This window comes from Accipiter gentilis, chromosome 6 (genome assembly GCF_929443795.1).
Source record: "Accipiter gentilis chromosome 6, bAccGen1.1, whole genome shotgun sequence".
Taxonomy (NCBI): Eukaryota; Metazoa; Chordata; class Aves; order Accipitriformes; family Accipitridae; genus Astur; species Astur gentilis.
The window spans coordinates 12,733,954-12,759,210 of NC_064885.1; the positions used below are offsets into that span (position 1 = coordinate 12,733,954).

At 46.0% G+C, this 25,257-nt stretch overlaps 1 protein-coding gene across 10 annotated transcripts in view; it reads left to right on the forward strand.

The window, feature by feature from the left end:
* Window positions 1–25,257, forward strand: part of TSPOAP1 (TSPO associated protein 1) — a 77,424-nt gene that overhangs the window by 50,221 nt on the left and 1,946 nt on the right. For 3 of the 10 annotated variants that reach the window (XM_049803374.1, XM_049803376.1, XM_049803384.1), the window contains 11 exons: window positions 249–428; window positions 3,350–4,477; window positions 5,085–5,211; window positions 5,362–5,513; window positions 5,701–5,869; window positions 7,984–8,055; window positions 8,430–8,468; window positions 9,517–9,620; window positions 11,573–11,644; window positions 12,765–12,893; window positions 20,565–21,367. In XM_049803374.1, the coding sequence (XP_049659331.1) occupies window positions 249–428; window positions 3,350–4,477; window positions 5,085–5,211; window positions 5,362–5,513; window positions 5,701–5,869; window positions 7,984–8,055; window positions 8,430–8,468; window positions 9,517–9,620; window positions 11,573–11,644; window positions 12,765–12,893; window positions 20,565–20,780 (2,388 nt within the window). In that variant the 3' untranslated portion in view covers window positions 20,781–21,367. The other 7 variants (XM_049803382.1, XM_049803375.1, XM_049803379.1 and 4 more) reach the window with 7 other exon arrangements.

Sequence of the window (25,257 nt, forward strand, 5' to 3'; positions counted from 1 at the left end):
ACACCCCTAGGTTTTACAATCTTATGCAGTACTGTTCTTCTGTTGGCTATAAAACATGTCTGCCAGTTTTGTGGGTCTGTGTGTGTGCGTACACACCTGCCAATTGCTGCACTGGGTGCTGCCCAATCTACCCAATTTATTTCCTGCCACACTTTAGCTGCATGTGTACTAGAGAAAGGTAAAGTGCTACTTTGTTGCTGAAATAGAGTGCCTGAGAGACTGAGGAAATCTGTTTTGCTTTTCAATAGCAAGAAGAAAAAACGTCTGAAATGGGAAGACGACAGCTGACCCTTTTTGCTGAGCACAACCGTAGTTCTGACCTTTCAGATATTTTGGAAGAGGAGGAAGAAGATGAACTGTCTTCAGAAGTTCTGGAAGAGAAGAAATGGGACCAGAGAGAGTCATGTTACCGCGAGAATGGGGAAAAGGTAACTTGTAGCAGACTAATACTTGAGGGGGCGCCAGTGCAGCCATCCCATGTCATCAGCTCACAGGAGGAGGTGCTGGTCTGAGCCCAGTGCTCTCAACAGTGCTTGGCTAAGTTCCTGCAAGCTCTGCTTTTACTCCCAGTGTTGTCTTAAGCTAGTAAAAAATGCAAGTTCTTTGTGAGAGGGAAGGGTGTTTATATGTAATGAACGTACCCAGGGTTTAATTAGTTGGAAAAACACACAATGTAATGTGAACTTTAGAACCCAGGGTTAAAAATCAATCCTATTGATCAAGTTCTTAATGTAGATATAAATAGTGAACACATAGGAATCTGTAAAGTCCACCTATATGTAGATCCTGTACCAATGTGCATGAGGGAAAGTATTGAGGTTGAATGACTGAGAAATTAGGAAGATTTGCAGGCAATTTGATATGGCTGTGTAGCAAGAAGACACCCTCATTTTTTTCATGTGACCAAAGAACATCTGGACTTTGTTGATGCTGACCTGTGTGGCTGCTAGCCTGCAGCACAGATGGAATGGGTCTGGTGAGCATTAAATGATCGGTAGCAGACAGTGTAATGATTCTGGAGTAAATTTGCTGCCACTCCTTTTATCCTTCTGAAGGGGGTTCTGCTTCCCAAGTGGGGAGGTTGTACCTGCAGTGCAGCGTGTCAGGAGCCCCAGGAGAGCCTGGTGGCTGGAGATGCTGGGGCTGCCCGGGAAGGAGTTGTTGAAAGGGCTTCCAGTTGTTGGGATTGCACTGGAAAAAAATGGAAGAAAAAGTTTCCCTGGAAGGAGAAAAAAGGAAAGAAGAACAGTCAAGAACGTTGTTCTTTGTCTCTTTTTCCAGAATGTTTTATTGGTCTGAATGGTTTTGGTTTTGGTTTGTTTTTTTTTCTGAAAAAGAAACACTGAAACCCCACACACATCCTGTTGAGTTGAGCAAACTGGTGCTTCTTGACCTGATAAAGTGATTGTTTTCTGTTCTAGCAGTGACAAGTTGAGGGTGTGAGCATGACGAGATGCTGAATGGGGAGAGGGCATCAGGGGCAGGAAGGTTTAGGGTACAGAGCTCCCAACATTGCCTTATAGAGTGAAGGAAGATGGTGACCGAAGCGGGCCAGGTCTCAGCAGGGCTGTTTTCTAGGATTCTGCATATTTAGTAACTTTTTGGGTTATCTCAAGGCTCCTCAGCCAGGATTTGGGGGGATGAAAGAATGGAGGGGTACTGCTTTTAAAATATTTAACCTCAAATAAGTTGTTTAATTTCTGAAATGATTTATTGTATTAGAACTCAAAAGCAAAAGTCACAACTTTGTAAACAGCTAAAATAAGTCTTACTGGACTTATAAATTCTGCCTATTCCTAATTGGTGCTAAGAAGGTAGGAGCCTAGAGTGCATGTCCTGTAAAGAGTTTGAGGAAGCTGAGCTTGTTTGGTCTGGCAAAGAGGAGGCTAGCGAGAGATCTGGTAGCTGCCTACAACTATTTGAAGGATGGTTAAAAGGATGAGAGAGCCAAAGTCGTCTTGTTCATGGCAGATGATATAAAAAGAAGCAGCAGTCATTAGTTGCTGTTTGGGAGGTTAATGTTGGAGATGAGTATAAAGTTTTCCCAGGAGGGTGGTGCAGCCTTGGGACAGATCCCCAGAGAGGTGGTGGATATCCATTTTTTGGCGTTTTCAAGCCTCAGCTAAGCAAAAACACTGATTTACTGTTGGCAACAGTCCTGCTGCATTAGGAGATTGAACTGGAGACCTCTGGAGGCCCCTTCAACCAATTCTAAACATAATTCAAGACCAACTTTTGCTTGGAAAAAGTTATGGAGGTTGGAATAATCAGTAGGCAGCTTACAACTGCCTTCAGTTGCCAGCCCCCCCCCCCCCCCCCCCCCCCCCCCCCCGCCCCGTGGTTCAGTTTTTAATTCTCTCTGAACAGGCCTGCTCATGCCTGTAGCTTAAAACTAGCTACATAGCTTTGTAAACTATTTCTAGATGTTTTTAGAACATGTCATGATACAAATTGTAAGGGAGGTTGAACAAGCGACCTCCAGAGGTATCTTCCAACCTAAATTACACTATGCATTTGGAGTTCTTCCTTTTTTTTTTTTATAGTATAAATGTAGTAGGAGCCAAACACAAATTCTACAGTTGTTCCAAGACAAATTTCAAAATTTATCAATGTTTTCTCAGAAGTTTTATGTAACATGGTAGGCTCTTACTCAGCTACAAGTGAAATACAATTCTGTGTGACCTGTTTGAGGTAAAGAGTTTTCATGTGTATTTGTGGCAACTCTAGTCACCTGGATTTGCAGACAGTAGGCTACTGTAGAGTTGGACCTGGACAGATCATGGGAAGGTCCTAGGGAAGGTCGTCCCATAACAGCAACATCTCCAAGGGGTGTCTTGCTGCACAGGGTTGCTTTCTTCTGTTCCAGTGCAAGGACAGAGAGGTAAGGGAGGACTGTGGGTCTTTGTGTGAGCACAGGCTGTGAGACTCATCCCTGTGGAGGGAGGAACCCAATCAGCTCTAATGTGCAGTGAACAGCCGTGGAGGAACTGTGTCTCTCCCACCCCATCATCCCAGACTGGGGATGCTGAAGCTGTGGGGAATGAAGTGGGCAGGATGAAAGGTGCTGCAGATAGTTGTGTGTGTAGAGTCAGAAGCTGGGAGGGAGCTCTTCCATGCATTGGCCTTTCTTGCTTTCCACTGCATTGCTAGTTCATCTGATTGTCTTTTGCCAGAAGACCCATTGCTCTCTTGCTTCTTACGCTCGCTTCGCTGCAGACCACAGTCGCTGCTCCATACTGCTGTGCTGGGAGGGAATCAGCTGTAACTTTGCCTCTCTTTTTAATGTGTATTTCCTCTCTTTTTTCCTTTGCTTGTCCTGGCTGTGGCTTTTCTCGGGGGCTGGGTACAGATGGATCTTTGTGATACTGACAGCGATGAGGAGATTCTGGAGAGGATACTAGAGCTCCCACTTCAGAAGAACCACAGCAAGAAATTGTTTAGCATCCCTGAAGTGACTGAGGATGAGGATGAAGATGAGGATGAGAAGTGTGTTATGGGGGAAAAGGCAGACCCTCAAGACTCCTTGGAAATGCTTACCTACCATTCAGGAAGAACAGAGAAGCCGCTCGACATCAAGGAGCCATTTCTAAAGGCAGATGAGAGTAATACCTCCACAGATCTGTCTGCTCAGACTCTGCAGGAGGAGCATGGTGTTAAAGAGAGCAGAGGGGATGCTGACCATGCGAATCCTGCCTTTGTCCAGCTGGCCTGGAGTCAGAAGGCAGCAAACTGGAACTGGGGCTACCAGGAGAACGACTCGAAGTCTGGAACTGGGACAAGTCCCACTTGGAGCAAGAAGAAGGGTAATAATTATCGAGAGAAGATCCGGAGTCGGCCTGAGATGGGTCGGAAGAGACAGAATGATTTAACAGAGCACTGCAGTCGTCTGCTGGGCAACTGCAGCCAGATGGGAGGTGGGTTATACAGAGCTCCTAGCCTCAGGGAGGAGCTGAATGTTGTGAGCAGTGCTGGTAGTAAGGAGGGGTTTGATATGTACAGTCGTGCCAGACAAGGCGCCTTACGAAAAAAACACATGAAAGCAGTGGTTTCAGGGTTTGCAGAACCTGCTGTTGTGTCAACACACTGCTCCAGCCCCCGGAGCCTGGAAATAGACATTGAATATGACTCCGAAGATGATCAGGATTCAACCTGTGCATCCCCTCCTGAGAGCAGGCTGTGGCCAGAAAGGTCCCAGAGCTGTCAGGGGGACTGGAGTGATTGCTCCAGTCAATCTGAGGTTGCCTACATGGATGGCAGAAGGGACCTGACCAGGCTGGAGATGATGGAAGAGCAGGGTATGGAGTGGGCTGGGTCTCCAGGCCGGCATCTGCGATTCTTCTGCCATGAGAAGGAAGCACTGAGATGTGAGAGCAGTTCTGAGGAGCAGGGCTGGGAGCTGGACTGTAAGTCACCTGGCTGGAGAAGGAGGCTCGAACATCCTTCGAAGGGAATACGTAACACCTCCTTGCACAAAAGGGTTGGGTGACTTTTCCTATTCTGGCTTTGAAGCAGCTTGCAGTGGCGTTAGCTTCCCTCTGCTTCCCTGGCCTGCCTGTATCTTGCTTTGTTCAGTGTTGTCCAGAGAAAGGACACTCCTCTAGGATTGTCTGGAAGAATATCTGAGAGATTCTGTAGTTCTGTGCTGCTCTGTGGCTTTTCTTGTATTAGCTGCTTCTGCTTTTCCTGCTAACTGACCGAGTGTCATCGATGCAGTATTCCTTTTCGCACTGGGTCTTCCTCCCCATGGCAGGAGGCTGTGGGACCCAAATGAAAATCGCTGGTGAAATAAGCTGATTTGTGAAAGCTTTGTGTAGATGATGACTGTAATGTCATTGCCTCCCCGTGAAATGCCCTTTCCTGCATCCTCACACTCACCAAGGGGATCATCGTGTGCTTGGCAGGGTGCCTGCCTGTAGTTAGTTCTGTTTTCCAACTCCCTTGGTATTTTCAGCTCTAGAGTGTCCCTGAAGAGGAATGTTGCATTTGGATGCACTGCTCTTTGTGGAGTGCGTTTGGGCTGAGCGCTGTTCACATGAGTTGGAAGGCAGAGGCTGCTACTAACTCTCTGGTGGTTCCTGTTGCAGGCGTCTGGTAATAAAGATCCTAGGGGCCAGGAGCTGTCTGGCGCAGCCGCCTGGCAGGCTCCCAGCAGAAGAGGGAACAAGAGCGTAAGAAGAAACCAAATGCAGAAACCTTTGCTCTCTAGTCCAGGTGAGTGGGCAAGGGGGAGAGAGTTGGGCAGCAGGAGAGAGGGAGGCTGTTGGAAATGGCAGGGGGGAGGCTAGTAGGCAGTATTTGAGCTGTGAAGGGCAGGGGAATAGTGCTGACATTATCTCTGGTGTGTCCCCTGTCTGCGCACAGGTTCTCCAAGGAGCATTGCTTCAGAAACCTCTGTCGAAGATGATGGCATTAGAGTATTTGTGGCTCTCTTTGACTATGATCCTGTTTCTATGTCTCCTAACCCTGATGCAGCAGAAGAGGAGCTCCCATTTAAGGAAGGACAGATCCTGAAAGTAAGAGCACACCTTAGTGAATGTCTCCAACTCTGTATGGATCAATCTCATGTTCCAGGGACAGCATAAACCTTGGGAGGCAGAGCCTCCTTCATCTTGGGAGTTTCCTTAGCTTCCCTTTGTTCTTTCTCTGTGCATCTCAGTCCCTGTAGCATAAACAGTCTTGGGCCTGTCTTTTCCCTTGCAGGTATGTGGAGACAAGGATGCTGATGGCTTTTACAGGGGTGAATGCGCAGGAAGGGAGGGGTACATTCCCTGCAACATGGTATCAGAAGTCCAGGTGGAGAATAATGAAATCAAGAAGCAGCTCCTGAAGCAAGGGTTCCTGCCTGCTGACACACCAATGGAGAGCATAGGTACTGTATCTCCTTTATGTGTGTGCTGTGCTATTGTCAGCATGTTTCTTTGCTGAAATGTGGAAAGCTCAGACATGCTGTCAAGCTGTGTGGCCAGTGCAGCCCACCAAAATGATCTCTAGGGCTGGTCTCCAGGATCTGAAGGCTTGTTTAGTGGTTGTTGCAGTAGTAAGCAGGGAGGTCTTAATGGATGAGGGAGGCAGGTGTTCTGAAGTCTCAGTTTATACCTGGCTCTACTGCAGCACAATGCTGCTCAAGGCTGCATTTGCAGCTGCTGGAGCTGCTTCTGTGCTTGAGGTGCTGTGTCTGTGAACTCAGCACAGAGTGTGAGTGAGGCTGATCCTCGCTAGAGAAGGGGAGACAAAAAGTTTGAAGAGCAGCTGAAGGTTGTTAACAACAGTTTTCACTTCTGTGTTCTCTCCTTTGTTTTGTGAGTCTGTGATTGAACCCATAGAGGTGACCCTGCTCTTGGGTGAGACAACCTGTGATGTGGGAATGGAGGAAGATGGGAGAGACTCATGGGGAAGGAAGGGTGTGAGAAAGCAAGGTAGGCAGTCAGGATTGTACAAGGAGTAGATCTGGTCCTTGGGGTCCTCCTTACTCACTTGCTGAAGTACATGGTTCAGTGCTTTATGCACTGCAGAGACTTTCCTGTTTCTTCCCACTTGTGTACTCAGAGGGAAGAGAGGAACCTTCCCTGGGATGTGCAGCCATCACAGCTTGGGCTAAGTTGGGCTGCAGGTCAGTGGCTGTGAGCTGCCCCAAGCCTGCTGTCAACATATTGGTGTCCCAATGCCTGTCCCTTGGCCCTCTGATCTCTCATCCTGCACCTCCCTGTGTACTCTCTGCTACCAGTGGCAATTGTTTGACCTGTTCCACTTGTAAAAACAAGAGGAAATTGTTGGGTTTGGCTGGCTGGCACCTATTTTCCTACCAGTTCAGCAGGGTAAAACAGCACAAGTGTGGGTCTGATGGCAAAGGTAAGCCCTGACATTGACTAAGCTCTTCCACTGCCTCTCGGAGGGAAAAAAAAAAAAAAAAAAAAAAAAAAAAAAGAAGCAATCCAACTTGTTTCCATTTCCCTGCTCCCCCCCAGTATCCAGCCCTAGAGGCTAAGGGGCTGACAGTGCCCAGCTCCTAAATGTGGGCCTCTGGAAGGTTGATCCTGAGGAGCACAGGGGTCAAAGGACTCTGTTTTCACTTTGTGGCTATATGATTTTCTTGGTAGGTTGTGTCCTTTGGCCTCTTCAATGTCTAGGGAGAGGAGAGATTTGAGAAAGGCTTTTTTCGCACTTGGGACATTCATAATGTCTTCCTGCACATATCCTCTAGTGCCCAGAGATGGCTAGATGCCTGTGGTGGCCTTTTTCCCTATGTGGATACACAAGACTCTCTGTCCTCTGCCCTGCTGTGTACTCTCAGAAGAGTAAAAGAACTTAATAGCTCTGAGACTTCATGAAACGTAGTGGGTTTGAAAATTTTCAGGACGGTGGTGGTAGTGAAAACGACATACCTTATGCATGTGTGCAGAAAGTAAACCTTGTTTCCTTAGGCCGCTGGGCTCTATGTACCTCTCTTGTTTTCCTGCTGCTGTAAACCCATATTACAGCCTTGTAACTAAGAAAATGCCTTGGAGGGGTTGGTCAGGGAACTCATTCTGCAGGCTCATCTGGGGACTCGTACTGACCTTGCTCAGCGCAGAAGCTTTAGATAGAGACCTCCACAGATCCCTTCCTACCTGAGTGAGTTGATGGGGTGCACGTCACCTGGCATTTTTCAGGTGTTAAGGGTACAAGGTTTTATTTCATCCTTATGATGCTGCTTCTGAAAGATGAAGTGCAGCAAAGTTTGCCTGTTGTCTACTGTGGTATGGCTAATGGGCATAAATACAATGTGGATTTCTGTGTGTATTTGGGATGTGGATTATGCCTCATCTGAGTCCCCATATGAGAAATAGAGATTTGGGCTTTGCCCATAAAAATCATGGTGTCTGCTTCCCAGGGGAGGCATGTCATGCTAGTCTGTTGCCTGTTCACTCTTCAAGGTGCTTTTCACTTTCCATTCACTGTCTGTTTCTCTTGTCTATTTATTTGCTTTTTTGGATTTTTATTAAGGAAATGGCACATTTTCTCCACCTCCACGCCGCCAAACCGTCCCTCCTCCAAAACCCAGACGCTCCAAGAAAGGTCTGTGTCACCCACTGCTTCCTTTTTGATTTTTGCAATAGGATTACATACTGCATTGAATTTTTACTACTTGCTTACAGGACCCTCAGATGTTTGTCTCTGTACGACTGCTAGGAAGTGGAAAGAGAGCCCATCCCTGTGCTGGTGTTAAGTTTTTAACAACAGTGATGTCTTTTATAGTTTTGGAGCTTGACCTCTGCTTCTTGTTACGTCCCTGAGTCATGGTTACTGGTGTAGACTTTGAGTTGCATGAACAGTTTGCTTCTGTTGTTTGCTGCCTTGGTCCTTGTTTTTTTTATTGTTGTTTGTCAGTTGTGTCTTGTGGTCACTGTTGAAAGATGAACTCTGGCTGATGAGACATTTTCTTCCCCCAGCAGGGCTGGATAAACAGGAGAAGTACAAGTGTCATCCAGGTGAGAATTGCTCTTTCTTACTATGAGTAGATAATGCATGATTTTAATACAGATGCATTTTGCGGTCAAGGGCCAATGCAAGACCCTGTAGTGCTGCTTCAGAGCACTGTAAGAAAATGGTCATCTCATGAAAGAAGTTTTAGTTCTTTTAATTTAGTAGTGGGTGCAGTGGCCCTTGACTAAACAGGGAGTGTTTGAAGGTGGAGGGCACGTGTGGTTGTGCTTTGGAGGAACAGGGAAATCTCTTACTCATCTGATGCCATAGTCTTTCAAATCCAAGGTCCCTTGAGAGGGTGCTCACTCTGCTTAAGTGTGCAGTCTTCTGTTGATATCCAGAGAGGCTAAGCCTGCAAACCCCTTGCTAGCCCATCCAGTGTTGACCTGAAGCAGGGTTTAAATCTGTAAGATGAAAGACTAGACAATGTATATTTTCTGTAACACGAGACTTTGCTTTTGTAGACTCAGAGCAGGTCTGTAAGTAATGGGGCTGAGCAGGCAGGTGGTTGTGAAAGTGCAGCGTGTTCCCTGAATGATGAAGTCTGGGCTTACCTTTGTTCTGAGCTCTGTGCTGCTGTGGGTGGGCTGCTGGCCAATGCTGTCCAGGGCTTTTGCTGTTCCCCTGGAACTTGGAGGATAAATTTTGTAGCTCAATAACATATCACTACGTGGAGGGAGGAGAAATGTCTATTTGAGACACTATAAAGAGACTGCTGTCCTCTGTGTATATATGTATATATATACACATGTATATGTGTGTGTGTGTATAAATAGAAAACATAAAATAAAACATTCCTGTATATATAGGCAGGACATCAGGATGCTGGAATGGGGAGATGTCCCCACTTTTGTGCTTGTGAGGTGATATAAGAGATCAGAAAACTGCTTTACCAAATGTCTCTAAGGCCTCTAAAATCTCTCTCCCATTCAGTTCCCCCCTAGTATTCTTTTTGCTCAGTCTGCTCCAAGAATGGTGAAGGAGTTGCTGTGATTTGGGATTTTGTCCTAGAACTTCCAGCTCAGGATATTTTGGTTTATTTTTGTCCTGCAGGACAGAAGCATAAAGACTTTGAAGCTGAACTGTTGACTCCTCGAAGTATGGTGGCTGTCTTTGACTATAACCCTAAGGAGAGCTCTCCAAATGCAGATGTAGAGGTAACAATCAGCTGCTCACTCCTTTTATAGGTTTCTTTTTCCTCGCTCTTTTTTTTTCTTCTATCCCAAGACACTTAGCACTTCAGTCAAAACAGGAACAATTATAGCTTGGCAATATTATTGCTAAAAAGGGGTTGGCTGAAGTCATAAAACGTAGAGTTTGCTGATATGTTCTCTCATGCATTCTCTGATAACAGTGTTCAGTTATCTGTGAAGACTATGAAGCAATATACCCCTAATGATTTTCAGTATGTGTCTCAGTGAAACTACGTGAGCATCTCATGGCCTCGTAGTGATTAGACAGGACTAAGCAGATCTGGGGCAGAAGGAAGCAGCCCCTGCTGTTAGCAACTGATCCAGGGCACACTCTGGTAAAAGGAGAAACCTGCTTAAGGGTTTGAATGGACTTCTGATATGTAAGATGAGCATGTCTTTTGCGTTAAACACCTGTGTAGCTCTTTGTTCAAGAGAGAAGACTTAGCTCCAGTTTAATGGACCAGTCTTCTAAGTTCTTGCTTTTCAAGCAGTCCCTACATACAATCCAAACAGTATTTTTGTGGGTAAGTCGTTTCAGGTGGAAAGATTGCAATGCAGAATCCTTTCTGCAAAAAACCTTTCTAAATTAGAACATGCTCTGTTCTCTGTTCTTCCATAGCAGTGTTAGTCTACTCTCAGCAAACATAAACATGGGGTTTGGATTCAGATTCTTTCCATGCATCCGGAAAGGAGTGTATGGCCAAGAGGTGGCACAGTTCAGGTAATGCTTGCCTCCCAAATGAGTGTCTCATGAGGAAGACAGCCTGCTTCTGAGGACAGAGTGTTTTAGAGATGGTGGATTATCTTGAGAGAGATACAATGAGAACATGTATCTGGCTGAAGAACACTTTTGAGCCCTTGTCAACAAGAAGATGACTGTATTTTTTGCAGTGATTTGGTCTTCCTAGAACCTTCCCTGTGGACAGAGCTCAAATTATTGAAACAAGCTGGTGCAGTTCTGTTGCATTGTTGGAGGTGCTCCCTGTTCACACTCCCAGAAAATTTGGTCACCTGTTCTGCTAGAAGGCTGCAGCTGTTGTTTGTGAGCTTGCACGAGGACATAGTAGGATCAGCTGTGCCATTCTGTATGTCTGTGAGTGAAGTTCCCTACAAGTGTCTTTCTGCTAGAACAAAGTAATTCACAGCCAACAGGAGGAACCTGCAGCCTCCAGAGATAAATCAAGTACTAGGGATATAATAGGGTAAATATATTAGAGGTAGGTGCCTTCCAGCTAACACTTCTGTGAAGTACATATAAAGCCAGTGTGTCTTGAGTGGAACACAGCCTGTTTGGAGACTCTACCTTTTGTATCTTAGAGCAGCTTTTTTGCTGTAATTGGGTGGTTTCTTCCATTAGAAGAGACTGCTTACAGCTTTGTCTTCGGTCTTGTGCTCCATGGAGTGCATGCTGGGGTGGCTGACAGAACAGATGGATGTGATGGTGAAGGGTTACGTGTGTTGTGCAGTAATGTTCTCTTTACAGGTCAAATCTTCCCGTTTGTATGCATTCCTGCTAGTGATTAATCCCTGAGCATTGCATACAGAACAGGCTCATCCAAGGGAGCGGGATTTAGTACTTATATTTAAAGAAATGAAAGGTATTTCTGGTGCTTGTTTAGCTTGTTCTCAACATACCTTTCCAGAACAGGTGGTAGGTACTATTTCGAAGCCTTATTAAAATTGGTTTAAGAAACAGGCTTTGCTCTTGTCTTCATTTATGAAATGCTTCCTTAGCATTGAATTCCGTGGTTACCCACTTCAGTTGCGCTTCTGCATCCTGGTCCTGCAAGTCTTAACACAGTGGTTTGCCTCCCTCAGGGTGAGATTATGCAAGAAGCCCAGGGTGACCTTGTGTTTCTGGTGAGAAATTCCAGGCAGTGCTTCTCCTGTGACCATTGTTCTGTTGATCTTTGCAGGCTGAACTGACTTTCAGTGCTGGGGACATTATCACTGTATTTGGGTCCATGGACGACGATGGTTTCTATTATGTAAGTACAGGGGTTGGGAATGTCCTGTGGCTACATCTGAAATCGTTGGATTCCATCTAGTGGCAGGAGAGCAGAAATAAGGGAACAAAATATTCTGCTTTTGGAAAAAAAATAAACCCATATCTGCTTAGTGCAGGGCAGATTGTTTCTGGCAGTCCATGCTCTGCCTGTAAACCCGATACCCAAATGATTCCGCGTTTATTTCTTGGCAGAACTCCACTCCACTTCCCAAAGCCTAGGATGCATTTTTCTGTACATACATCAGCTGAATCAGCATCTGCTATAAGCTGGTTTGTCACCAAGCACTCAGACACATGGTCTTATCCAGGGCAGGAGGCTAAAGTGGTAACATAAGAATAAAAATGTATGATGATCCCCATCTGGCCATACTTCAATGTATCGACTTCAACAAGAACTGGTATCTGTTTAATTTACTGTGCATACGTGGGGTCTGTACCTGCGAACGAGCTGTGTGCAAGACATGATCCTTAGCCCTTGGATCATCCACCTTTTCCTGCACAGAAAGCAGTGTGTCTTTGAGGTTCAGCTGCAGGTAAAGTCTCCAGGGGATCACTGTGAATGTTTTGTTTGGCTTCTTTTATAGTGTTGGCCAAACAACATTGCTGGGGTTGTTTTTGTCTCACCCAACCACCTGCTGTTGAACTGGAGTCAAGCTTGGTTTGCAGCTCTGGACCTCAGTAAGCATTGAGGCAGTGCCTACAGGACATTGTACCAGTAGTACCTCATTCTTTAAACAAATAAATAAATACCAGAGCAAATCAAAGGCCATTAAGAAAGCTTGTGGCACAGTCATATTCCAGTTGCTTCCATGATAGCAGTGGAAATTTTTTGAGTCTGTAGAAGTGACCATGTTGCTGGAATACATTTGTCACAGCTTGCTGCCATCTTTTCTTCCTTTACCATCTTCTGTGTTTTTGTGGTCTGAATTGTTCTGCAGCTAAGCAAGAATGTGAGTCGTGAAATTTGCTGAGGATCCTTCCAACATGAGTGTGTTCCTGGGCTTCTCTCAGACCATAGCCTAGCTTTCTCTGCATGGGACTGCTCATTTATTATTTCTCCATCAGCCAGGAGATGTGAGAACTAAATGTTGATCTTGCAGGGAGAGCTGAACCAACAGAGAGGGCTTGTCCCATCTAACTTCTTGGAAGCTGTAACTTCAGATGGAGGCATGGTCAAGGAACTTCATTCAAAAGATAAAGAAGCTTTTCTGCTGAGTGCTGAGAGCCAGGTAAGATTGTGTGACTCTGCATAGTCCAGACATCCAAACTGTGATGTGGCTGGAGGTTGGGCATTGCGCAGCATGCAGCATCTGATGGAATCATTTAAATTATTGCATGCAGCTCAGTTCATCCCATGGGAGGCGCTCAAAAGATCAGAAGGGTGTACTAGGAGCTCTTCTTGATGACTTACCTGTAGTGCAAAAAGAGGCACAAAGCAACAACATCCACTGGGGCCTCAGTCTGATTATGGTCAGGTGAGCAAAGAGCATCCCAGGTCCCACCAGCAAATTCTTTAGATCCACAGAAGGGTCAGTGGTGAAATTCTGCTGCAAGCAAAGCAGTTCAGCCAGCTTCCAAGACACATGAAATTCCTCAGATATGCTCATAGCCATGCCAAAGAGTTCTGGAGTTATCAACACCCAAACACCAATGCTCTTCCACCCATCCTGAGTTAGATACATCTTAATCCAGTCTGAGGTGCTTCCAGATAAATTCAAAACATACCGGGGAGTTTCCCAAACAGATCTGTAGGATGGATCCTAAGGATTCGAAAGCATCCCACAGATGCAGGGAATTCAAAGGTTGAGCTAGCTCCTTGCATTATGCTGCTGATATTCTTGAAACAAATGCTTAAGTGGGAGATGTGGGTCATTTGCCAGATTCAGTCAGTCCTCACTGGGTGAGGCCAAAAGTGTGGCACCTCACTGGTCACTCCTGGACCTCATATGCTGTGTCATTCTAGAGAGTGGGAGGCAGGGAGGGACACAGCTTGGTCCCAGCTAACATCCACTCAACCTTCAGTTCTTGGGAGGCTATTGGCACTGTCAAGTGGTGCCAGACCCATAGAAGTGTGTAAGAGCAGGCCCAGACTGGCTTTGAGCCAGTCCTTGAGGAAGAGTGTGTCCCTGAATCCTCCTCTGTTGAACTCTCCACTGGTGCCACCCTAGTTTTCCCGCTCTCTACCGTGTTCCTTGTCCTATTTTTCATGTTCAGCACTTCCTTTTCTCTGTACCTACCTCTTATGTCTATCTTCAATTGCTGCCTGATCTCCCTTAGGTTGCAGCCCCATCTCTTGCTTCCAGGCACTTCAAGCTTTGTGGGTTTGCACTATAGCCTCGGTGCCTTTGTACAAAGAGCAGGGGGTAGGCCTGACTCAGAATTAAGGTTTGTAGGTAGCTTGCTGGATCATCTTCTAAACTCAGAAGTTGTCTGGGTCCCTTGTGCTTACCTGTTTAGGATACTCAGTGCCTTTTCTCCCAGCCCATAAGTGCCTGTCTATGCTGGGGAGTCACAGGTTAATAAGCTGTTACTACCAGGGTTTAAGAGCCCTGAGGTTATACAAGTCTAACTTTCCTGGGGGAAAACAAGCATTCAGAGTGGGTTTCCTTCTTCAGTTTACCTCTCAAAATGATCTACTCTTCCCAAATTACTCATCTATTGGAATAAAGAGTGCCAAAGGAGACCTAATGCAATACAATTAAAACAGGTTGAATTCATAGTGTAACTTATTACAGATCTAACCCTTCTCTCCAAGCATCCACCAGCAGCAGCAAGGGCCTGTTTCAGATGCCAGGGGTCATTATTCCAGCCTCAGCCTAGGTCCTCCCAGAAACCATGGGGAAATTCAGGTAGCCTTCAAGGCTCAGAGAGCTGATCTGCCACTTGTCTATGTGAAGGGTTTGGCTTAGCTAATGGTGTTTTATTAAGGGCAAGTAAGAGAGAGGAACTTGGCTGATAAACAGGGTAACTTATACAACAAATCTGGCCTTATTTCAAGTATTCCTATTTGCATCCTACTGGTCAGGAAACTGCGACACTAGTTGGATCTGCCATGTCCCAGGCTTTGTCATGGGTCTTAGAGGGTAACAAGGTCCTGTCTGCTCTGCTGCTGAGCAGGCAGCATGAACTGCTCCTACTTGCTGCCCTGCAGCTTGCTGCTGCTCCACTTTCCTCTCTGCTTTCCACTGGTGCTGGATTCAGCAGTGGGTGACTGTTCCCCTGGGCACAGCAGTTTGGCCCAGATATCCCTGCATGCTCAAGGCTGTAAGCCTTTCATGACATCTTTTTTTTTTTTTAAACAGAAATGCCTTTCAAATGTGATTAAAAACAGCCCATATAAAATAGACATGTTTCAGGCTTGCTTGCCCTTCAGACCTTTCCATTTGTCTCCACTTCTCTCTGCCAGAGATCCAACAGAGCTTCCCCCTGCATTAGCTCTGACTTTGGGTCTGTAGCACAAGAAGCTGTTGCCTTACATCAGGACTGATTTGGTAGTTTTGGTACTCAGCTGATCCATGAGCAGCTATTTTCATAGTCTGAAGTCTGGGGACTTGGAAGGTTAGTTGTTTATGTCAGCCAATATTATTTCAGTGGGAATCTACATTAACTATCTAAGCATGACTTTGTGTTGGCTGCTTCTGTGTAGTGATAGACTGCCTCCTGTCCTGCTGCATCCCTGCTTCAGGATACCTGTCCTGGGTGATCTGGCTTAGCACTCTTTAACTATGCACAGTCCTGCCTCCTGCTTGTGCTTTGCAATCCAGATCTATCTAAACAGCTTCCGAATATGAAGGGCATGTTTGCCCCCTTTTAAAAGTGGTACATTTACCCTGCTCATAACTAAACTTGTATTAGTTAACCACATTTAAGTATGTTTAGTGATTACTGAGGCGAGACAGAACCTGACCCCACTGAGTTTTTGGCTCTGTCACAGCAATTGCAGCATTCCTACCGATGGGCAGAACACCTGATGGGTAAGGCAGAAGGAATACCTCCTCCTGTAAAACATACATGTTCTAAGGGCCATCCCTGAGCTGGAATGAAGTCTCACAGTGACACAGCCACGCCTGGGGCTTTCCAAACTCCAGCGACATACGCACTCCATAGAGTTAAGAAACTTGCTTGTTAAAGTGTGTTGTTGGCATCTACAACACAAACAGAAGCTCCTTTGCTGCTGCTGTTTGGGTCAGGGGGAGTGGGGAGTATGCAAAAAATCACCAAAAGCAAAAGATGCATGGCAGCCTCTGGAGAAGTATTGTTTGAATTTTCTGAAAGACAGCGTGGCAAAACAGACTCCCATCAAATTTACCAGTCCCAGCTTGAGACCTAACACATCGGGGGCATGCGTGTGCACCATGGTGTCATGGCAGAGCTTTGAACTTGTATTAAAGTTAGTTCCAATCTTAACAGAAACTTCTCCAGCATGATCATGAGTGAATTTTAAGTTCCTTGTAACTTCTTGGATTTGATGTTTTTGCCCTGTCTGTTCTTCACACTTCCCTTCTCCCTGCTGCTATGCCAAAGGCCTGAGAATAAGGACAACTTACTTTCCAAATTGGACTAGGGAAGGTGGATAATTTTTAATTATTTCTGAGTAAATCTTAAAATGCTGGCAACTGAAAAAAGGTGAAACAGTTTAACGTTCAAACTGACAACATCTGGGGATTAGATTAAGTAATAAAAAATACGGCACAAAGAGGAGTATCCAAGAAGTTATGGTCACAAGCTAGGGCCCTGAAACACTCATGCTTACCAACTTAGAGCAGTTGCTTTCATGCTGTGGCTGTCAAATGAATATTGTTGTGTCAGTAATATGCAGTTTCTGTCAAAGACTGATTGTAAAGCACCTTCAGAAACTGTTTGATTCTAATTGATTTCATGTATTTATTTCTGCATGTATTATGCACCCATGATGGTTCTTTTCTTCAGAGAATGAGGAAGAGAAGAGTCCAGTGATAGATATGAATGATACATAGAGAGAGAGCAACCATGTAAGTTTGTGTGAGAAGACGTCTTCAATCTCCCACCCAGCCTAGCATATTAAAGGGTCCTGCACCCATAGTTTACTCCTTTTCTTGCTTGTAGTTTGACAGGCTGGTTTGGGGCTCTGCTAACAAGTCCACCTTCAAATCCTCTGGTGGCAGACCTTTACCTGCCAGATTGGTTCTATATTAAAGACAAGCCATGATCTGTTCAGCACTTGAAGTGCAATTGTTTGGAACAATTATCTGGTGGTTTTGGGGACCATGATGGGACTGGGCTAGATATTCAGGTTTAGAAAAGACCTGCTTGTAATTCAGCCTGGCCCTTCTACCACTGTTCAAGCATGTCAACAGCCAAAGCTTTGTTTAGCCTTTGCAAGATCCTGCTCAGGCTGAACACACCCCATATTCAGCCTGTGTTTTTTTTCTTCTTGATTTTACTCCTTCCTGACTAGAGTCCTGAAAAAACCCTGCACACCATCAACTTAAGTAAGTAGTAACATTTAGTCCCTAAAACCAACTTTGTGTTGATAATTGTTATGTCTGGTAATAGTTAAAAAAACAATTTTGGGGGTAATACTTAAAGAAACAATTTTGGGGCTGGGGGGGTGAGAACCCTGGTTTTGGGGGGCAGTGGGAGCAGATCTGTGTTTTTCTTAGTTTCAAACATTGTTTTCCTGAAATTGTGCAAATCAGTAATACCTGAGACAGCACTGAAAACTGTCCCCTGAAAAATAACATGACTCTTTTGTTTATCAACCCTAATAGCTTTTGTCAGGATCTTGACAGCGCAGTTTTTTCTTCATGTTTCTCTTAGAGAAGAAACACTAATTTTAGTATCATTTGTCTCATACCAGGTGAATCTGTGAACTGGTTCTGTTGCTTTTCTGCCATATAGAGACCTCTGAGAATATCTGCACGTGCTTGTGTGTGAGAGTGCCTCTGTGTGTGGAAATCTGCCTGGGCATTGTATGCCACAACTGGGAATCAGCAGGACTTTCAGCCACAAAGACAGGAAACTGCTAGTCACTTTTTTTTAACTGTTCAGCATTTGACAATGACATTGATACTGCAATATCCTTGTTGCAGTAAATAATTGTGACATTTGTGAGCTGCTCTGGGTACCTGTCTGTCATTTTGCACTCAGTCTTTCATGCATAGCTCTACAGGACAAATTGTGTAAGGTTTGTTGGGCCACTTCAGATCTGCCCTAAAACTGTCCCACCGTTGCCAGAAGAATAGTTTCCAGTGGTGCATGGGCACCATGCCTCTACTGCCCTGGCTGTGCAGGGGTCTTTACATCACCCCCACATCCTTTGGGGCTGCTGAGTCAGACAGCCCAAGGCCTGAGCTTCATAGGGGAGATCACTCACTGCATGTTGTTAGACCCCTTCTGATTAGCCCAGTGCTTTCATGCGTTTTATCCAAGGATTCTCTGTTGCATAATGCATAAATAGTTTCTGGAGCAGAACCCAGGGATTCTTACTTTGCACACAGCTAACCCAGTAGGCTACCAAGTTAGCCCTCATCTGGCTTACTTTTTCTCTTTGCCTCCATAAATCTTGCATTACTGGCTGCAAATGGTTCATCTAGATGCATTCAGATTTATTTCCAGACTTCTCAGACCTGACTAGCACTTGGGCCATCAACACCAAGCGTTGCACCATGCATGCTCCCAGGAGATAGAAAGACTGGAGTTGATGCTGCAGCTTTAGTTGGAGGAGTGGACCTCACAGGCAGAGTGCAACTTTCACAAGGGCCAGGCTGTGCCATCAAGCCCTCTGCAGCATGTCCTTGGCAGAAGCTGGCCTTTCAACACAGTGTTGCGTATCTGGAGAGTTGCAGAAATACCTCTAAAAGCATGTGGAACAAGATTTTCAGGTGAAAATAGAGTGTGAGTTCAGGAAAAATTAGCCACTGTGTTGTTTACTGTAATGAGGAGAGGCGGAGAGGAGTTACATCTCCATTGCTGTAGCCAGAGACCTTAGTTCAGGTAGGAGAAAGTCTGATGGTACTGTCACTTGGGACAGTTTAAAGTGATTGCTGCAAGACAGTAGTGGACTTTCAACTTTCTGGAGTTGGAAAGGGTTGTATATTCACATGAAGACGGAGCTCTCCGAAAGTCCTGTACTTCTGTCTGTTCAGGACTGACTGGATGGGTATTGCACGTACCGAGTCTGACTCTAGAGAAGAGGTTTCTGCTCGTCTTGTACCAGAAGTGCTTTCTTCCTGCAGTGGAGTGAAGCGACTGGAATATAGCAGCATAACTTCTACCTGTGAGGGGAGGAGAGGTCTCAGCTGCTTTTTGTGCTCTTTGTCACACAGGAGGTGGGGTGCTGAAACAGCAGTAGGGTGATTGACCCCAGGAAGCTTTAAATAAACTAACCCACAGCACATAAAGTATGATTGTGCTATAGCTATGGCAGTAATGTTATGTCTGTGCATCTGCTTGATTCAGCAGCTTTCCCCAGGCACGGTGTAGGACCAGGACCAAAGCACATCCACTCCTGCCAGTGAACTGCAAGCAGCTGCTGCGATTCTCACGGATTTCCTGTGCAGGACTAATGTCTTTGCTCTTCAGTAATGCTTCCACACCAGGCAGAGCGTCTTGCTGCCAGTGTCGCTAACTCATCTTCCCGGTTGGAGCTGTGGCTGCTTACAGACCCTTAAAGAACATGCACTCAACTCTTCCTGACTTAGTGGGACCCAAGCAGAGAGATGATGATGGCATGATGTTTCAATGTGCCAAGGAAGAGGGCTCTTCCTTGGCACAGCTTCAGCCACTGTCATGTTGTGCCAACATAGGCAATGCCAAGATAGGATGTACAGCTGGGAGCTTGGAAGATGCTAGCTTGTGAAAGCTGTGTGGAAGAGAAGGCCATGGGACAAGTGCTCTCCTAGGCCTCAGAAACCCAGAGCCTCTTCCCTGGTGAACTTTGCAGCTTCTTGGGAAAGCTTGCCCTGCCAGATCAGAAATGGTCACTGTCTGTACACCTAAACGCAGTGAAAGGAGATCATGGAATGCTGCTGGGGACTGACCTGCCATTAGTATCCTGTGAAGAGGAAACTGAGCCCAGGACTAGGGCATGTTCTGATTTCTAAAAGCCCTTTCCAAAGGGAGCAGCATACAGTGCATCATTTGGGACTCTGGACCCCAGTTAATGTTCTCAAGTGCTCAGGTGACTTAGGAATATATGTCAGTTGCTCTGTGCCACTTGATCCAAGACTTCTCCACGTCCTGCTCCATCATGAACATTTTCTCCATTATTGGTGCCACTGCAGAACATCAGACTTTGCTTTCTGTCCCTCCTGTGACTAGATCTGGTGGATGCTGAGCAGCCTTGCAAGACTCCAAATTTATCTTCTTACCATGACAGAGCATGGCCACTGTTGTAGAAGCCTCCCAGCTTAGCCAGCCTCCTTAAACTTCTGAAGGTCTTGCACAGCCCTTGTTCTTGTTAGGTTGGTTTCTTCTTAATGTCCTGCCTTCTGTCACGGAGTGTGCTGGGAGCCCAGCAGGCTCCCTGGCCCAGGCAGCCAGCAGGCCTATGTGCATCAGTATCTATCCATCCATGCTCTCAGGAGGTGCTTTACTTAACAGCGTCTTCAGCTGTGAAGCAGCATCTTCCACCAAGTCCTCAGTGGAGCTTTTCTGCTGTCCTATTCTTAGCCAAAGTTAAGGAATTTAAGAATGTCTGAGCTCAGGCAGAATCTGGGTAGTGAGTACAAAAAAGTTTAAATCCACCGGAAACTTCCTAACTGGATCTGCAGCTACATAGAGGAGCTGAGCCTTGCAGGGTGAGGGACACATTGGCAAAGAGAAGGCAGGGTTCGCTGGCTGAGGTTTATGTTGGCATGATGTCCTTCATCAGCTCTAACTTCTGCTTTTTTCTTTTGTTTTCTCTTCTTCCCACTCAGTTAAATCCAGATGGGTCTGTTGATCAGAGTGACTCCTCACCAACTCCTCCTACTCTACCACCTTCCTGCCTTGTCATGGGTGAACAGTGTCCAGAGCAGGCATCGCTGGCTGTTCTCAAATGCAGTGATGTACCTGGTCAGAGTAAAAAGAAGAGAGGCTTCTTCTTCAAAGGAAAAAAGCTCTTCAAAAAACTTGGGTCCAGTAAGAAAAATTAACAAGGGATTTATTATTCTGTAAAGACTGCCTGTGCAGTCCACACAGGGACTGAAAATTCAGGAGAAGCCCTCTGCAATAAGCTGATTAGAGTATTTTCATAGGGAAAAAGTCTATGTTGAATAGAGAAAACTCTTCAGCGGGTCTGTGAGCTGTGGTCTTTGCTGAGAGCCCAGCCATGGGTGCCCACCCAGCGTGGGTAGTAGCTCTGAACACAGTGTCATGGCACTGGGGTGTGTGAGGCCTCAGCTCTAGGATACAGCTACCTCCACAGTAGTGTGTCCTGCTCCATGCAGCCCTCTAATGCACTGGTTCCCTGTAAATATTTTAATTTAAAAATTATATTCTGGTTGTAAGTTAGCTAAATGGCTTTTCCCAGCAAAGCTCCAGTCCCTTAGGAAGAGATCCCTTGTACTACACACCCTGGTATTTCTCTGGTCCAAAGGAGGTTGTGTCAACTCCTTCACTTCCTGCAAAGAAAATTTGCACTTTTCTGTTCCCATGAATCCCCTTTGCTGTCTCTGGGCTGACAAGTGAGTTATTTGTACTGTAAACCTGTAAATATGCAGCTGTGCCTAGGAGCATCCCACACTGCCTCAGTCATGTTTCAGCATGAGGATTGCCATGGAGGAAGAAGCGATACCCTGAAGGGGGTCAGTGCTTCTGCCTGTAGGGTGGGCTGCTGTGAGCTGCTCTTGGCTGGTTCACCTTGACCACACACTGGCTGGGGACTCCGCCTTATTTATTTATTTATCTATTTATGTATTTATTTATCGCCTGCCTCTTTTCACAGTTTTATTTGGCTGTTTCAGTGGGCTGCTCCTGAGTTGGAGCATTTGGAGAGCAGAGCTGGGGATGGAGAGTTTGCAGCTATTTTCATATGAGATGATGTGTTCCTTGAGTTAAGACACATCCCTTTCTAAGCCACGGAGAGTTTTGTACTACATGGTTTCTATCCTTTTCTGTGTTTCTTTCTTTGCATGTTTCAGTGGGGTACTTGTTTTGAGAAGGACAGTTATGTGAGGTACATGAATGGTGCCAGCACAGTGTCCACAAGTGTTGGTGATATGGTATGTTTTTATTTAATATCAAATTTTATTATAATAAAGTCTATTTTCACAAAAACACATTTTCCTTAAAAAAGCAAAAGATTCAGTGATGCTTCTTCTGGGGGCAGGGGGTGCAGAGGGGAAAATGATACCAATCATTTGCACCTTGAGGATGCTCCACAGCATTTCATATAGGAGCCCACCTTTCCTATGATCATGGTGCGAGCTACTTTCTCTGGGAGTGAAAAGTCTTTGCCTCCCCTATTTTAGAGACCTAATCCTGGAGATGAAAGCACCGAGGTGCATTTATAGAGTGCTATACTGTGCCCGAGTGTAGTTATACCATGTCCAGACCTCAGCTGGATGTGCATGTAGCCCTGCTGCAGTGCCTGAGTGGCTTCATGCAGCATTAGTCCCTGCATCTGGGCACTAGATCCCTTTACTGTGGGTGCCACTGAGCCCGGGGGGAAGTGAAGGGCATGGGGCTGAAGCGGCTGTCCTGATACTAACACCTTCTGCAGAGGCATTGCAGGTCAGCAGGGAGGGCTGCTGGGCCCGAGGTAGCTGGGAACAGCCGGGCCATATAGCTACACCTATGCTTCCCTGTTGTGTTGATGTAGCAGAGCAGTGAAAGCAGCATCAGGTATGGTGGCTACATCCAGACCACAGTGTTTCATTCCCTGATGATTTCATTTTTAGACTAGAGCAAAAATTAAGAGGTCAGTTAGGGGGTTTGTTAGAAGTACAGCTTTTACTTCTTAAGTTTCAAATGCTTGGGCGTTTTTCATTTTTTAATTGGCTCCTCCACAGCGAGCCACCTTCAAGCCAGGCTGGGAGCACATACCTATGGAGAAGATCTGCATATCCTTTGCAGATGTTGGCTTCTTTTCATACTGTGCTGATAGTGCAGGTTGGCTGGGATAGGCCAACCAACTCTCTGCAGTTACTGTGTCTTCTGACACAGCCACTGCTGTACTCGGGCGATAGACTGAGATGATGATCTGCTTTGTCAGAACAAATGGCCCCAATAGACACCAGTCCCGCTGCAACAATCTAGTAGGTGGAACGCACAGCCTGTTTGCAGGCTTCTTAAATACCTGATGCAACTTCCAGAGAGTCCAGGCACATCTTGTGCCAGCAGTGACTGGTCCTGTCCAGCCAGCAGGACCTGACCAAGCACTGCCAGCAGCTGCTCAGAGGTTGTTGCAAGGGTCTTCTTCCATGTTTTTTACCCAAGAGATTAACAGCCTACTGCTAGGAGTGTTGAATCAGTGCTGTGCCTAGAGAAGAGGCTTTGCTGCCTCTGCGTCTCCCAGTTTGGAGTTGTTCTGGGGACTGCTGCCCTATGCAAAAGTCTAAATGTGTATTATCAAAAATGCCATTATTGGTGTTGATTTTTGTAGTGCCACCACAACAGACACATGAGTCTTGGGCTACTTGATGTCCAGTCCTCCTGTGTGGACCTGCTCTGGCTGCGCAGTTCTTCAGGGCCTCAACCCTGTGTGGTCTCTCTGATGTGGCAAGAGAGGGGTGGAGATCCTGGAGACAGACTGAGCTTTCCTCCAGTCTTGCTAGGAGTTGTAGTTTTTCTGCCTGTTTGCCTAGATGTCTGGAACTGAGCAAAGCTGCTGTCTGTGGTATCTGACCCCAAGAAAGGAGAACAAAAAAGGTGGTTTTCTCCTCTAATCCAGCTGGAACATTTCAGCTGGATGATATTCTTTATATGCTTCAATATACTTTGGCTGAAAGAGGGAAAAGTAAGGAAACCCCAAAAGCTCTGAGGTCAGACCACAGGTCTTGGCTCTGTACCTTGCTCTTACAACACATTGAGTTGTTGATGCCTCATAGTCTCATCAGTGGAAAGGTGAGCACTTGAAACTGCAATCTGCAGTGCTACATGGGGCTCTGCAAAGGCCACTGTCGCATAAATGTTGGGTCAGTTCTGTGGAATGGCAGTTGTGTACCTTGGTCCTCTGGTAATTCAGCCAAGGTGGCAAGTCACTGTGGGCTTTTCTGGGGATTTTGCAGGATTCCCTGGCAGGAGGGACTTGGTTGCGAAGCTGCTACACCTTGGAGAGAAATATTTCAGGATGATCTTGATATTGCAGTGAACCACTGTTTCCTGTGATGGACAGCAGTCAGGGCAAGGATAGACTGAAAGTTTTGAAGTAATAAAGTTGCTGCAGCTATGAATGCTGGAAGGTGTTTCCATGATTTCTGAAGCAAGACTTAAGTGATGAAAGTCATCAGCGACCCAGTAATTTATCTTCAGCTTGCCCTGCCACGGAGGAAGTTGGTTGCCGTTCTAACTGAATTTACCAGCTGGAGTTTCCTAAGCAAGTTGTTTAAAGTCTTTTGAAAGAAACTGCCTGTCATTGCTTTTACCAGTTCATCAGGGGATGAACTGAAGAACAAAACCCTTAGGAAGAAAAGCAGCGGCTGTAACATTTTGAGGTCTGCCCAGAGCTGGAGGCCATGTCTGCAACCAGTGCCTGCAGGATAGCTCCCTCACTCCTGGTGCTTCCTTCCTCCTCAGCTCAGCCCTTATGACCAGAAGGTGCATGTTGTCTCTCTGCTCCCCAGGCATGTGCTGGGCTGCCTCCCAGCAAATTTTGCTGCGATAGACACAGACTCTTATCATTTAGCAAAGTTGCCCTAAATCAGTTGGTTCCCCAACACCAAACCTCCAAGGCTGTAAAGCCTCCAAGGCAGGCTTTACAGCAAAGCTGAGAAGGGTTTTCAGGAAAGGTTTAAAGCCTTCAGGCTTTGGTAGCTAAACACAAAAGGCTACAAGAAACAAAAAAAAATAAGGTAAATTGGAAATATAATCTAGATGTTCTGCTTTGTACCCTCTGCTTCTAATTGCTGTGCTGTATCCCAGGTGTTGATGGCACATCTCTGCTCTGAGGTGCTATCAATTGCATCGACGTACTCGTTTCCTCACTCTAGAGGAGCAGCACATGGTCTCTCCTTTGTTGCTGAAGGTGGTGAGCATGAGGGCTTGGCACTTGCGTTGATGCTCAACAGAAGGCTCACCCAAACACATGGCCTTTTCCATCCACTGTTATCTGGGAGCAGGGTCAGTCTCCAGGGAAAGTGCACATTCAGGAGACAAAGCATCTCTCAAAACCTCCCGCTTCCATGGTTTCCGAAGCAGTTCTGAGAGCAATTAAGTAAGTTCCTAATTGTGAAATGCGATTGTCAGCACAGATATGCACTAACTGTCTCACTTGCCTTTGGAAAATCGTTATCTTCTTCTAACCGGTGAGCTGCATGATACAGCAGTGTCGTGGTTTAACCTCAGCCAGCAACTAAGCACCACGTAGCCGCTCACTCACTCCCCCACCCCCAGTGGGATGGGGGAGAAAATTGGGAAAAGAAGTAAAACTTGTGGGTTGAGATAAGAACAGTTTAATAGAACAGAAAAGAA